General features: G+C 40.4%; 1 protein-coding gene across 1 annotated transcript; it reads right to left on the bottom strand.

The window, feature by feature from the left end:
• Positions 1 to 846: 846 nt before the first annotated feature.
• On the bottom strand, positions 847 to 13727 carry LOC116219102 (GTPase IMAP family member 7-like). The gene is made up of 3 exons (XM_031562048.1): positions 13667 to 13727; positions 9400 to 10248; positions 847 to 899 (listed from the first exon to the last, which is right to left on the bottom strand). Exons 1-3 carry the CDS (start codon positions 13725 to 13727, stop codon positions 847 to 849), a joined length of 963 nt encoding a protein of 320 aa, XP_031417908.1.
• Between the last annotated feature and the right edge of the window lie 2457 nt (positions 13728 to 16184).

Below are 16184 nucleotides of genomic sequence, written 5' to 3'. Positions count from 1 at the left end.
TAGAGGGACGCTTAACAGCACACAAATATGCACAAGATTAAAATATATATATATACAGTAAATATTACAATATGAAAGAGTATTACTGTACATCAAGATACTTAAGCCTACTGAGGTCACGAGATTTGAAAGCAGCACTCTCAATTCATAACAAACAACACATTTAGGATCTGCCCTTGCTGTCCAGTTTCTAATGAAAACTTCCCGTCCAATCTAGCTTCGTCAAATCACTGTTGACAGAACTGCAAAATAATTACAATGTTCTTCTTACAATGCTAAAAACTAAAGTTATGACTATCCTAATAGTCTTTGTTGTGGCTAGGCTGAAGTTAGGGTGTTACAGCTAATTTACGTGGGGCAGATTGTTACTGGAAACGCTAAATGACAAAACTTACCACATAGAAGCGTACATTTCCAATCTCCGAGCAACTGGCTGCTCCTCAACCTCTGTTTACTCCTCCAATGAAAGCTCAAACATACACAGTTAGATTACACAGTTAGATGCCGAAACGCTCCATGGTTCAACTCTCTCAGTTTTGGGCGATTTATTTCGACAGGTTATTGCGCCTATCTGCATGTCAGCCAATCAGAGCAGAGCTCATCATCTGTGGTTGGGCAGTTGTTATATTGGTTAGGTTAGGTTGCTGGGTGTGAGTACTTGCATGTGACAGTGAGAGGATTGGCCACTGTGGGAAGTCCCCAACCAATAGCACAAGGATTTAAACATATTTTCCTGTGTATAACTAAAGTAATAAATCAGAAAAAAGACTTTACACAAACAGTATATTTTGCAATTTGGAGCTGTGGTGATGGACATTTTTCTTACGGTTCTTGAGTGGCTGAGCTCTACTCTTCTCCATCGTAGCCTCCAACTTGTCCAACAGTTCCAGTCTCCAGCTCTTTATATATAACCACACAAGGGTTTAATAAATAGAAAGAACAAGACCATTTAGGCTCCACAGTGGTTAAGAGTGCCTGTATTCCAGTAGCATGGATAGATAGTAAGTAACGTTCAGTCCTTTGTCAGAGCCTGGGTTCCCTGGATATCCACTTCATTTCTGTCCCTGTCAGTAACCCAATCAATAATCCTATCTATCTATCTATCTATCTATCTATAATAACTTTGTCTGTCTATCTATCTATCTATCTATCTGTCTATAATAACTCTGTTTATCTACAGTACCAGTCAAAAGTTTGGACACACCTTCTAATTTTTTTGAGAAGTTTTTTATTTACTTTTATTATTTTCTACATTGTAGATAACACTTTTTTTGTTTAGTACATAATTCCAAATGTGTTCTTTCGTAGTTCAAATGTCTTCAGTATTAATCTACAATGTAGAAAATAATAAAAGTAAAAAAAAAAAATTAGAAGGTGTGTCCAAATGTTTGACTGGTACTGTATCTATCTATCTATCCATAATAACCATATCTATCTATGTATCTATCTCTCTAAAATAAGGCAGGTTACAGCGTCTGATAAAAGGGGCTATGAAGGACCCCACTACTGCAGCACACCTCTCTGCTAAAAATATACCAAGTAAGAATGCTTCCATATTTTCCATCCTCCTGAACCAATACAGCAGCCTTTGTTGTGTTCTTCTGTATTCCTGTGCAGAGACTATTCCTTGCTTTTTATCCATATTATCATTTGGATAATTAGCCTTACTTACAAGAATATAGTTGTGCTGACAAGATGAAACCTTCTAAATAAATTCACCCACAGCCTTCCAATGGTGAGTCATCTTGCTGGCAAGGGTCCCTTTCTGTTTGGTGATTATATTTATTATTATTGTCATCAGCTGTGGATCAAGATACTTTTGTTCCACATGGGAGAGTGAGTCTGTTAGGTCACCTTTGGTCACAGGCAATGCAACCCAGGTTTTTCACCCATATTATCTGACATTTAACATAACATCTGTCATGTTCTTCAATGCTAACACGTGTGTCTCCACCCTCTCTTTCTATAAAGAGGAGTGGTTTACAGGAAAGAATTGTGATGTTATGATAACATTCCATTGGCATTTATATAGACATGCAAAGTATTTCTTGTACACTTGTTCCTTTCCTAAAATAAAAAAACTTCCACTCCTCTTTATAAAGTGGCGAAAGCGTGACGCCAGTGTCTTTGCTAGTTTCACACCGACAGAGTTGTCATTTCTCGCCCAGCGCCCAAATTATTTGAATAGCAAATACAGGTGTGCCCATCTGAGTGCCCACGGGCTTGTTGGTTTTAAAATCAGGTTTGTTCAGACATGTTGGCACATTGCCATCTTGAGGCAGCATCTTAGTATCATAAAGATAGTAGCCTAATATGCGTCTAAATAGCAAGGTGCACAATGCATAGACACACTGGTGTGTGTATTTGTATGTGTGTGTGTATCTGTGCATTAGTATGTGTGTGTGTGTGTGTATGTATGTATGTGTGTGTGTATTAGTATGTGTGTGTGTATTTGTATGTGTGTGTGTGACTGTGCTTTAGTATGTGTGTGTGTGTGTGTGTGTGTGTGTGTGTGTGTGTACTAATATGTGTGTGTGTGTGTGTGTATTTGTATGTGTGTGTGTGAGTGTATTAGTATGTGTGGGTGTATTTGTATGTGTGAGTGTGTGCGTGTGTGTGTGTGTGTGTGTGTGTGTGTGTGTGTGTGTGTGTGTGTGTGTGAGTATATTAGTATGTGTGTGTGTGAGTGAGTGTATTAGTATGTGTGTGTGTGTGTGTGTGTGTGTGTGTGTATGTGTGTGTGTGTGTGTGTGTGTGTGTGTGTGTGTGTGTGTGTGTGTGTGTGTGTGTGTGTGTGTGTGTGTGTGTCTGTGTGTGCCCCTGCATCAGCACAGGAATCCACCAGAGAAACAGATTAGTGAAATCTGGTAGGCCTAGATGGACAGGCAGCCATGTTGTCATTTATATGTAGTCTTCATTGTACTCTGGCATGTATTCAATTGTAGCTCATAATCAATTTGATATATTTGATATGTATCTGTCTTTACCTCATGTGTATGTTATGGCATGTTGTCGCAGTGATGCCAACCCAGCCATGTGCACCTGGTACAAGAACAGTGGAAAAGAAACCATTCTTAGAGGCACAGGGGCACATCTGAACCTGTCTTAGAGGCACAGGGGCACATCTGAACCTTTTTTAGAGGCACAGGGGCACATCTGAACCTTTTTTAGAGGCACAGGGGCACATCTGAACCTGTCTTAGGCCCCTGGTGATGGTGGACTTCACCACTAGGGGGCACAGGAGGAAGTGGAGTTCCAGAACTCTGCAATGGTAGAAGTCGATTTAACAGGTATGGTGTTCACATGTTGTTTCAGTTTTAAAGATGCAGTCTGCGATTTGGTTGCGGTTTCACAAAAGGCTGTTGATATCTTACCTTAAAAGCCAATCAAATTACACCCCTCCCTTCCATGTTCCTGAAGCATCATGTTGATTGGCTCGGACTGTTTATGGCTCTGAGTTCCGAGCCACTGTGTCTCCAATTTACAGAGCCAGGGCCAGAGTGGAGGGACAGAGGTTTTTATTTTTTATTTTTTTATGTAAAAACTGAACGTACAGTTAGAAGGCCACTTTGTTACCCTCCAACCACAACACTATGCTTGAAGTGTCCCGTCCCATCCCTTCCCAGATGAAAATCTGAGATTTTCATCTGAATGTAGATTCCTTAGTTTCATACAGTACATCTGCACATTGACTGACCTACACATTTGCCAAATGCAGTCGTGAATTGTACATGATTCTTTTTTTTTTCCCCCTTTGGGATTGCCTGTGTTGACATTAATTAAACATTAAAAATATTCATGATATGTAACCTACTGCTCCTTGGTTTGTTACAGTAGTAAATTAGTCTCACAAATTATTTGAAATCAGATGCCAGTAGTGCCTTGATATGTCATGCTGTAATGAATAAAAGAAAAGAGGTTAACTGAACTGCACCACTAGTGTCAGTTTGACGTTTTTGTATTTGTATTCATCATACAACAATACATTGTGTTTGTTTGTTTGTTTTGTAAATAGAAGTTAACCTCAAAGTAAAGGTTCATGACCCCACTTGTCAGGGCCTCCTGTTCCCATGGAATCCCTCTCTTCAGTGATCTACATGCGCCACCTAGTGGTGAACTGCACCACTACACCCATGAGTCAAACTGTCCTTTCCCTGCTTCAGTGCACACTGGTTCCTTTCCATTCACTCTCATGCTGTGTCTCGGTCATAAGTGACCGTTTTGAAACTTCAGCTGTGATGTAAATATTTTCTTGCATCTCAAACTGGGATTCATGACATCATTCACTCTACTTACTTGAATGGATAAAATAAATTATAGTAAGATTCATAACATTTTTGACACTGTAACACTCCAGAATGACAAGGCCTTTAAATGAATGTCCAAGACTGTAACAGACAGCCGCGGCTCGTCAGTATGGGCAGGTGGTGCAGTGCCCCACCAAAATGTCATCCACTTAAAAACATATATCCTTAAAATAAACATTTGATCAAGTGAAGTATTTTTCTCTTTAGTATTATGTTTATCAGTATACAACGATTGGGTATGGTTCACCCTGCTCATAGTTTGCCTTTTCTGCTACACTTAGGATAGTAGGTTTCATGTGGGGCAGAAAACACCTCTGCACACAGGAGCTCCACAGCGCCCCCCTCAATTTCCCCATGTAAATCTGTGGTCAGATATGGAACTACAGCGGGCTCTGATAGACAGCCGTTTTTGCAGAAATGAATCTGCTCCTTTGCTGTTACAGTTTTTCTCGATTGCTTAAGCACGATTTTGATCGTTTTGTTTTGTTTTTCAAAACACCTCACACAATTAGCACAACCAATCACCCAATGAGCAAAACACCTCAGATCCTATGCAAAATGAAACACTCTTGTAAAAACTATACACTAATTTAACTAAACCATATTTTGTTACCATATGAAACACACGTTGCATTTGACTAAATTCTGTTTGTACCAGTTACACACTGCTGTTGAAAACCTAAAACACTTTTAGCAATTCTACTTCTCAGTGATTAGAGTAGTGTAAGTGAAGTACACAGAGAAAGTGCAAATATACAATAAATTCACCAAACACTACACAAGACCAATGCTGCAGACTAATGAAAATATTATTGAATTCTCTCCATATACCCAAATCAGTCAACATGTCAACATGGAGAATCACAACAAAACATGTTCCAGTTTTCATGCTACTACAGTAGTGTGCATAACACTGTAAGCTCAGCAAATATCAGACAAACTTAAAAGTACGTATCCAGTACAGGTTACAATTCCATTAAAAAAAGATCAGGAAAAAAATGAAAATACAGTACAAATAAAGTTGTTTCATTTGAACCTGATGTCTTTTTAGGATGTGTGCCAGTGTTGACTGAGAGATCTGATGGACATTACAGTATTGAAAATGACATGGTCATCGATAATGTTGGCTTGAATTTCTCTGAGCCTGATAGCATTATTGGCCAAAACCATGTTTATGATCCCTGTCTCTTGTTCTTGCGTGAATATGGGCCCTCATCCTCCTTTCAAGTTTATTTGATAAATTTGGTCTTCTTCTTCTTTGAGCACGTTTTCCTCCTGCTTCAGGTCTTCCTCTTCCTCTACCTCCACGTCGACCTCAGCCTCTGGCATGGCCTCCGCCTCTTCCTCTTCCTCCTTCTCCTCCTCTGTGGATTCCCCCTCTCACCCTCACTCTTCTTCTGACTCCTTCCATTTTGGTTGAAGACAGATGAACTCATCTGCTGCATTTTTTATAGGGCTTAAACCTGTTTGGTGTGTCTACAATTAAGCAATCATGTGTTTGCGCACTTGATGGCTGTGTTTATTTGACAGGCTCATAGGTGTGGTAATTTGACAGTCAGTGTTTTGGAATTGCAAGGAAGTGACCTCTTGATATGCTTCTGTGTCTAAAGCATTCAAGTGTGTTTAGTGTTTTGCAAATCACTTGTGTGTATTGTTTCGCAAAAAGTGTGATGTTGACATGTGCTTATAGTGGTGCAAATCTGAGCCGTTGTTTTGCTCCTTGTTGGAAGGTTTTGATAATTGTGTAATACTTTTGATTTTAGTGTTTATCCAATCGTAAAAAAACTGTAATATAAAGGCATATTAATGGGTTATTGAATGAATCTACATACAATAGCAGTATGTTACATATGGTAGAAAACACAACATTAGGCAATAATAATAATACATCACACTTATATAGCGCTTTTTAAAGTTTCTAAAAGGCTCATAATGTTATAGTTGCGCAGAAAAAGACCCAAGTGCAGATCAGATGCGAGCAAGAACTTAGAATTTATTTTACAAAAGGTTAAACTTAAAAGTCCAAAATTCAACACAAAAGATCCAGGTAACTAAGGATTCCAAAAAGGGTAAAACACAAAAGATCCAAAAATCCAACAAAGGCAGAGTAAAAGATTAAGCACAAAAATCCAAAACGTATCCCACACAGGCAGAATATCCACGGAAGTGAAGCAGGGAAACGATACAGAAATTCACAGGCTTGGACAGGACTCAGAGTTACTAACCAGACTTAATGTTTCGATCAGACAGGGGACATAGGATAGACTAAACTTAACCCTCCTATTATGTTTGGGGTCAATTTGACCCTTTTCAATGTTTAACGTCTCTAAATAAATGATTGGCATAGTTTTTTTTGCTTCATATATAATGACTTTTCCTAATCTAATGGGGACAACTGGGTAAACACAAAATTAACATGATGATATGTTTTCAATGTCCTGTACACATGCTTTACACATAGGTGTTGTTTGGGGTCAATTTGACCCCAGGCTGTTTTAACTGTATAAAATATATAAGAAAAATACACTTTTTTTATCACATTGTTACTATTCTTGATTACAGAAATAGTTTTCTATTCCATATGTTATAGATAACAACAATATGTACTTAGAAATAATATGATAGAAATAATATGGGTGGGGGTATTGTTTTATTTTTAAGGGCTATTTAGGTAGTCAACAAACAAACCTAAAGTACCTGACACATAAACTTGGGTAAAAACAAATATTATAATCATTTTTTGGAGGTTTAAATTGCTGGGGTCAAATTGACCCCAAGCATAATAGATGTGGGTAAAATTTGAACATAATAGGAGGGTTAAATACCAGAGGGGAAACAGATAATTGGTGGGAAGCAAACAAAAGGCAGGAAAAACGAATCAGGATAACGAACAGACTAATTAACAGAGCAGGTGTGGTAGATGGTGACAGGACAATCCAGGAAGTGACAGAGGGCAGGTAGGGGCAGAGTTTTCAGGACAAAAACAAAAATGACAAAACAAACACAAGAAGCACATGACATAAGGGTCAAGTCCAGGAGTATTCGGGTAACTGCGGCAAGCTTTAAGGTGGAGGGGACGTAGCCAGAAGACAGGGAGGAGTTTACAGTTTTGGTGATGAGTGGACAGAGTTTGAGGAGACAGGCCTTGATGAGGGTGGAGAGTCCAAAGCACTGGTAGATGACTTCATACCACTACTGCTACCACTGAGGAAAGGTCAGATGGAGAGATTTCAGCCAATGATGAGAAGGTGATCTGTCAGCAGTGGAGGGTCAGGTTCGGTTCCAGGAGGGGTGGAGGCTGGGTACTAGTGAAAGAATATGGCTTGAGTTTTTGAGAATTACTTTCAATCATTAAAAAATGTTAACACATTCAATATTAGCATACTGCTCAGGGATACAATCTGCATTCGTTGAGAAATAATTAATAGCACAAGAGAAAATGGGTCTCAAACATAAAAACAACAGGAGGTCTTTCCTGCACACGCAACCTGAGCACGTTCTTTGATGTGTCATGAATTGAGGAATTTTCTGAATTATTCTTCTTTTTCTGCGGCAGTATTGGTGGTGCAGTTCAGATAAAACACCACTAGGTGGAGGTTGTATGTCATTACAGAGAAGGATTCTAGATGAACAGCAGACCTGACCAGTGTTAAAAAAGGAAATTAGATAGATGTTGAAATGGATAGCCAAATTAATAATATTTGTATTTGTGTTCTATTGTTTGTGAATAGACTCAGTGACACAATCCTCATTCATAAGGCTAGAAGTCCTTGTTCCCAAGACGTGTTACAGTTATGTTGGCATTTCTGAAAGAGCATGTCTATTAGAGTGTGATGAATCAAACTGGCTAGGTGGCTATGATATTTTTTCAGAGCTTTCTCTTGTCAAAGGGGATTCATCCCTGCAAATTACTTCCTTATTACTCTCAAATACACAAAGACACAAGAAAATCCATTCCGGTTAATACTGGTGTTATAACCATGTTTGGGAAGTGACAGAATACATGGAACGGCGTTATGTCATTAGGATAAAAAACAATGAAACTGTATTCCAGTACAGTTACATAAAGATTACAGATACTTTTAGCAACATTTTGGATTATTAACATGATTACACATTTCAAATAGATTTAAAAATTAAGAACTTTATACTGTTATCCACAACACTTCAAGAGAAGATAACAGAGAAACCTACAAGTCCATATGATGACCTTGAGTTAAGAAAATGCTTACTCTGGCTGGAAATATCGACACTATTTTGTCTTCAAAGCTGAAAGTGGGAAAAACATAACAGTGCAGTACACCTTATGCCTCCTAGCAGTGAAAATACTGTCAAATTGAATGAAGCATTTACAGTTAAGACTGCTAACGTCTACACAGACAACCAGTTAGCTAAGGTTAAAGTTGGTTTGCTAACCTGTTAGTATTGCTTGCATACTAACGTAATGAATAAGGGAGCCTGTGATAACTGGGATGATCGTGTGTGGATAAAACACAAACCTCTGACCGAAATATGATCAGTTTAAGTTTCAGCGTGAAATGTGAGTAACATCTGTTTATTAACAAAGCAAGTTTGGCTTCATATAAGTTAAATGCAGACCGCTACCACGACTCACTCGAACAACATTCAAACTGCATTTGTAAACTAAGCTACTATGCTAGAGCACTCTGAAGGTCCTATAATTTATTCTTAAAACTTGGTTTCTTAATTTTCTTTTCTAAGGTTACATTGTGCTGTTGACTTACAGAATATGCTTCAGTTGTCTTCATTTGCACATTTGGCATTGAGGTCATCCAAAAGTAACGGAAAGTTATCAAGTTACATTACTTAAATATTGTGATACTTGGATAAGATTACTGAATAACATATTTAACAGGAAATTAGTAATTGTAACAGAACACATATTTAAAGCAATCCATTCAACACCCCCTACGCTGACCACAACATATAATGTCGCTACTGCAACAACAGCAGGAGCTGTATCTGTCAATGCCAGCTGCACACCCTGCATGCCATCTGCAGTCAAATTCTTCCATCATCAATCTTCCCAAACATGCTATCTTCTTCAATCTTCTCAAACTGGCTTCCAAACCTCCTACAAATCTTTCCTTCCATCTTCCCAAAACGGCTCCAAAACCTCCTTGTTTTTTCCTCTCCTCTTCAGCCTTTCTAAAATCTTCCTCGGCTTGCTTCCGTTCGTCTTCTCTGATCTTCCTCTCATACTCCTGTCCTTGCTTCTCTTTCTCCTGTCTTTTCCTCTCCTCCTCTTCTTGCATCTGGCTCTGATATTCCTTTTGTTTCTTCTCCTCCTCCTGTCTCTTCCTCTCCTCCTCTTCTTGCATCTTTCTCTGAGCCTCCTGGTACATCTTGTTTGTGTAGTGTTCTCCATCATTCTTCTCCACCATGGCATCAATCTTCTCCAGCAGCTCTTCCACTTGAGTCTGGTCATCCCGCTCTAAATTATTAAAGGAGTGATATCCTCCTCCACAGCTGTCTATCAGGGTCCGAAGGTCTTTATTAAAGTTGTGTTCCACTGATTTCCCCTTCTGCTGATCAGCATGAGTGAACAGTACCATGGTGAACTCTGCTCTCTTGCCAAAGTTCTCCTGGATCCACTTCACTGCATTCCTCTCTTCCTCTGTGAACCTCACCCCTAATCTGATCAACAGCAAGAAGACGTGAGGTCCAGGAACAGACATGTTGACACACTTCTCTATCTCACTTTTCAGCTCATCTGGTGTCTTAGATGTATCAAATAGTACTGGGGTGTTGACCAGTGTGATCTGCCTCCCAAACACCCATCCACTCTCCTTAAGAGAAACTGAAGTGGCAGAGTCAAAAAATGAATCTTCTTCAAAAACCCTTTTCCCCAGGATGGTGTTTCCTGTTGCACTCTTTCCAGCTCCACTCTTACCCAGCAGCACAATCCTCAACTCCAACCCTGTGGGGAAACATTCAGAAACAGTTTGTATTACACACACACACACACACACACACACACACACACACACACAAACACACACACACACACACACACACACACACACACACACACACACACACACACACACACACACACACATACACTCACACACCACAGACACACACACACAAAAACACACACACACACACACACACACACACACATGGAACTGGTAGGGCCGGTTGGGCTACTTTTCAATGAGGTGATGAGCTCCGCCCTCCAAAGCTGCAGCAGGTCCACAGTTATGTAAATGATTAGAACATTTCATTTTCATTGTCAGATACGTCTGCAAATCAGATTGTTCTATTTCTATGAGGTGGGCGTAATTATCGACAGGAAACACCAAGACCTTCGCAGCTCATAGCCCACTGCAGGCCAACGTTTGTCATCTCACTCTAGGCTAGGGATTGTGGGTTGGTGTGCTGATGGACCCAACCAATTTCAAATGGATTCCTTGGTCCATGCTCACCCACATACAGTATACACGTGCACACACACGTGCAAACAACACACACACACACACACACACACACACACACACACACTCACACACATACACACACAGTCACACACACACACGCATACACACACACTCACACAAACACAAACACACCATCTGTAATTGTGGTAAGTGGTAATGTTTGTCGTCAAGGGTGCTATTGTTCCCTGCAGATGCACACACACACACGCACACACAAATACACACACACACACACATACACGCAGATCTTATTCACTGATTATATCATACGTTTAGATGGACATAAATATGAACGTTATGTATGTATTGTATGTACGTATGTATGTATGTGATTATGTGGTGTGATGTGATACGATGTGGGGACTAACACAGGATGGGGTTTCTGTGTGCATTTATCGGTGGCCAAAATGTTTAGTTGCATTCTTACCTGTTGCATGTGTCTTCCGAGAGCGTGGGAAGCAAACGGGGATACAGGGCGGTGAATGATTTTCTGCGTTTGTTTCGCGCGCTGCTAGGGAAGCGCTGATTAGGGCAGGGGTGTTCCTAGTGATCTAACTAACTCTTTGTTAAAATGTTTAATGGCAGAATTACTAATATAACATGCATGTTCATATGTAATATCTTGTGCCAATATGCATGGAAGAAGAGAATACCGTGCGAAACGGCTGATTGATTAATGCACGTTTAATGGTAACGGCCAGCTGTTTAAATGCGTGCTGCACAGCTCAGTTAAAAAAGGTTGCTGGCGTGAGCAGACCTAAGTTGGTGCTGGTGTGAAGTCCAGGTGAATAGATAGCTTGGGCATTGTCCCAGTGTTTGTTTTATTTTGCAGTCAGTGTTTTGTTTGTTTGTTTGTATTGTCTGTTCAACCTACAAGAAAATGAAAGAAAAACGTTTTTGGAAGTACTGTTGTGCCTTTCATCCATCCCTTAAGTCTGACCAAACCAACCGCTCGGGCACACTCTTTTACACTGTGAATCCACATCCTTTCACTGTGTTGACTTTGTTTTGTGTCCCAATGTTTGTTCGGTTTTACTTTAACCAATTCACTTTCAAGTGACGATACCTTATCTCTCTCAATCTTCAGAATTCTGTCTGATTCCATTTTTTCTTGTGCCCTCTGACGGCGCATTATCTGATCTAAGGTCACGAGAGAAAGTTGGATTTTCTCTTTTTCGTGCAACAGCTTTTCAAAACTGCGCCTGATGTCATCAAGAGGCCATAAACCATGGTCGGGCAGAATGTTGTACTGCAGCACAATTTTCCTCTCGGCCTCATTTAGCTTAAGATGACTGTTCAAAAAAACTCTGATTGTCTTAATCATGGTATTCTCATCAAAATCAGGCACTGCCAAATCACCCATCACAATATTAGGGATGTTTTTGGCCTGGCTAAAACTTCTCCTGAACATCTTTATTTATTTAAAGCTAAACAAAAGAAAACGGAATATCAGATGAATTCCGTAACGCGCGTTGTGCTTCCAGCAATGTAATGCTCTTTCTTATAAATTCAAAACGGATGTTCCACAAAGGTAAAACTTAAATCGGATGTACACAACTTCCCACTAAGACTACGTTATCTCGAGGTCTCATACCCCCGATGAGCTTCACTGTGCCAAAAAACAGTCGCTTGCGATATCAGTTTTAAATCTTGAATTAAAACGTCTGGTTTTTGATCATTAATCTCTCGGCTAAGGAAGATGCCCACATCAACGCAAAATTAGCTCCTCGGCTATTTAAAACATGCGATTGGATTTCACAGGACAACCGAGCATCAGCTAAATTATAATCAAGCCTTCAAGCACCAAAACAAACAGCCTACGTACGGCATCTTACTATTTCATATTCAATTTCTGCTTTTCAGCCAGCCAATTGAAAATGCCACGCTTCTGTGAAGCGGTCATAAGACATTTACATTTACATTTAGTCATTTAGCAGACGCTTTTGTCCAAAGAGACGTACAAGGGAGATAATAGTCAAGCTACGAGCAATAGAACCTGGTGTAACAATAAATACTAATTTACATAAGAAATATAACAAAATGAAATAAAAAATTTAAATAAGTGCAGAAATGTAACTGCTGTAATTGCAAGTTACGCACTAGTCGAAGTGCCAGTTAGGACGGGAAGTGCTCTCTGAAGAGAAGTGCTCTCTGAAGAACACCTACGGTTAAAATAGTAGCTATTTCCAAATAAATCTACACTAGGATGACCTAGAATAGAAACGGCACCAACACACAACTGTTGCTTTCCCCTCAAACGTACTGTTCAACAAATCTCTACTGGGCCTGTTATTCATGACATGAATGAAAGTGTGCTTAAAACATACAGCTAATTCTCTCTCAAATCACTGCAGGTATGGAAACTTAGGAGTCCTTGCAACCTAACTCTAAACGATCATTTAAATAAAAGATTCACTCACTGGTTGGATTGAGGCAGCAGGCTTCAGATGCGCATCTCTCCTTGTCATGTGATGTCATGCGTGATATTGTTACGTTCACTATATAAACCATATGCGCATGTACGCACCGTCACCATTTTGATTGCACTTAAGAGATGCTACACATGTTCTGAATAAATAGCCATTCATTGTTGAAACGCAGTGACTATTGAGTCCTGTTATTCGTCTAGACAACGAACGCCACATGGTGTCAGAAGAAAAGTGTGTGAAGACGTGATTTTGTTGGTACTGAAGTGTGCATCGCCATGGCTTTGGCCAAGTTTTCCCCGCCTGAGCAGTTCGACTTTCACAAGCCCGAAGCGTGGCCGGACTGGAAGCAAAGGTTTGCTAGATAGCGAGTTGCATCATTGCTTGCGGAGGATGACGAAGTGGTACAGGTAAATGCCTTGATATATTCAATGGGAGCAGAGGCTGAGCACATATTCAAGTCGTTCACGTTCACAGCAGTAGGTGATAGCGACAAATACAACGTAGTAATGGTCAAGTTTGATGAACATTTTATCCCGAAGCGCAACGTTATCTATGAACGTGCCAAGTTCCATTCACGAGTCCAACTTCCCGGGGAAAGTGTGGAAGCATTCGTCAGGCAGCTTTATGAGTTAGCTGAAAACTGTGTTTTTGGAGCACAGAAAGATGAACAGATGCGTGATCGCATAGTGATTGGAATTCGTGATAAACAAGTGTCAGAAAAACTTCAAATGAAAAGTGATCTCACATTGCGCACAGCAATTGAAATGGCGAGACACTGCGAGTTAATAAAATCTCAGAACACTGAAGGAGAGAAACATGCACAGCACGTGGACAACATAAAGTCAGTTAGAAAGAAAGAATACAAAACTGGCTACTCAGGAAAGACATTTATAAAGAATAGAAAAGGAACATGCACAAGATGTGGCCATAATCATGACAATGGCGAAGAATGTCCTGCAAAAGGGAAAAAGTGTCTAAAGTGTAACAAAGTAGGACACTACGCTGCCGTGTGCCACTCAAAAGCATCTGTACATGAAATAACTGAGGCTAATGTGGAAGAATGCATGTTCTTAGGTTCAGTGCAACAGGAGCAAAGCATGATGAATTCATTGTTAGCTGAGGATGAGTCACCGTGGCACACTACTCTGACTGTAGCACACACACCAGTCTCGTTCAAGATTGACTCCGGTGCGGATGCATCAGTGATGTCTGAAACCACATATGAAACATTAAAGGAAAAGCCCAAACTCGTAGAGGTGAAAAACACACTGCAAAGCCCAGGCGGCGTTGTGGCCACAAGAGGGCAGTTTTTAGCCAAAATGAAAGCCCATGTCAATGGACAGCTACGAAACTGCTGTTTCCGTGTAGTGGTTGTGAAAACCAGTGGAGAAAACCTCCTTAGCCGAACTGTGGCTACTAAGCTAGGCTTAATTAAGCGCTTGGATGAAGTCAGCTCATTCAGTGGTGTGGGCACACTCAAAGGGGATCAGGTGAAAATCACCTTAAAAGATGATGCACAGCCGTACAGTGTAGCCGTACCAAGACTGGTTCCTATTCCCTTACTCTCCAAAGTAGAGGAGGAACTGAAAAGAATGGAGTCAATGGGCATAATAGAGAAAATAACCGAACCAACTGAATGGTGTGCTCCTATGGTGCCAGTGATTCAAAAGAATGTAAAAAATAAGAATCTGTGTGGACTTAAAAAGACTTAATGAGAATGTGAAACGAGAGAAGTTCATCTTACCTACGTTGGACGATATACTTCCCAAGTTAGCCAAGAGTACAGGAGGCTACGCCACGCTCCTTCACTATGGAGACAGAGCAAGGCAACACTCCAAGGAGAAACCGGCGCCACATCCAGCTGGTGAGTCGAGAGCCATCCTTAACTCCGAAGACGGATTCTCCTCTGCAACAAGACCCAGAGGGGCCAGCGGAACCGGACTTTGGCGACACCCAGAGCATTCCCAGTGAACCCCCCAGTACCCCTAAGTCCTCGGGTCAAGTTGTCACCAGGTTTAGTAGAACTGTAATGCTAAACCCAAGGTATGTGAGCTAGTGAGATGAAGGACATACAGGGCAGAATAAACCCTGTCCCATCTCAAGGGATTGTGGTAGTCTACCCACACCCTTAGTTAGAGATGTTCAGAGAAAAGAAAAAGAAAAAAAATCTTGTTTGCTGTGTTAAAGAGATTTTTGCTTAAATAGTAACAATTAACAGGAGACTAAAACAAAGAGGGTTTATGTTTATGTAATGCATACTTGAAAAAAGGGGGGAGATGTCATGTGATGTCATGCATGATATTGATACGTTCACTATATAAACCATATGCGCATGTACGTGCTGTCACCATTTTGATTGCACTTAAGAGATGCTACACATGTTCTGAATAAATAGCCATTCATTGTTGAAAGGCAGTGACTATTGAGTCCTGTTATTCGTCTAGGCGACGAACGCCACACTCCTAGTTAGGGATGAGAATCGAGAACCGGTTCTTTTTTAGAACCGGTTCCTAGTGAACCGATTGTTTGGAATCGTCAGCCAAATTCTTTAACGGTTCTGCTATCGGTCCTTTGTGGTGTTGCGCATGCGCGAACTTTTTTAGTTTCTTCTTCAGACTGCAGCAAACATGGCAACTAGGCAGAAGCGTTCTAAAGTTTGGCTCTATTTCACACGACAAAAATGACACCTACGCCACTTGTAACCTGTGTAAAAAGTCTATTTCGTCGAAGGGAGGAAATACAACAAATATGAATAAGCATTTGAACACACAGCATGGAATTAAATTACAGGAATGTCATGTCTTCGAAGCATGCAGCAGCTCAGCTAATGTCGGCGCTTCATCTCTTTCTGTCCAAGGTAAACTCTTCAAAAGTGATCACAACCACTCACTGTGTGAAGCAATTTGCCTTTATTGTGTGTAGTCGATCAAGTTATCTTCTGTCCCTTCGTTTGAAGCATACATTTTAGCTCCGGCATTGGTCTC

This window comes from Clupea harengus, chromosome 24 (assembly GCF_900700415.2).
Source record: "Clupea harengus chromosome 24, Ch_v2.0.2, whole genome shotgun sequence".
Classification (NCBI taxonomy): Eukaryota; Metazoa; Chordata; class Actinopteri; order Clupeiformes; family Clupeidae; genus Clupea; species Clupea harengus.
The sequence above is the reverse complement of the archived record's forward strand: the minus strand, read 5'-3'. Positions and strand labels throughout refer to the sequence as shown.

What these genes read in the sequence shown, in the direction of transcription:
- LOC116219102 (XM_031562048.1), bottom strand. Translation starts at nt 13,727, where the DNA reads ATGTTCATCAAACTTGACCATTACTACGTTGTATTTGTCGCTATCACC. An exon ending in TATCACCTACTGCTGTGAAC is followed by an intron (nt 10,249 to 13,666) that starts GTGAACGACTTG and finishes GTTTCCCCACAG; the next exon opens with GGTTGGAGTTGAGGATTGTG. An exon ending in GAAGGAAAGATTTGTAGGAG is followed by an intron (nt 900 to 9,399) that starts GTTTGGAAGCCA and finishes TTATATATAAAG; the next exon opens with AGCTGGAGACTGGAACTGTT.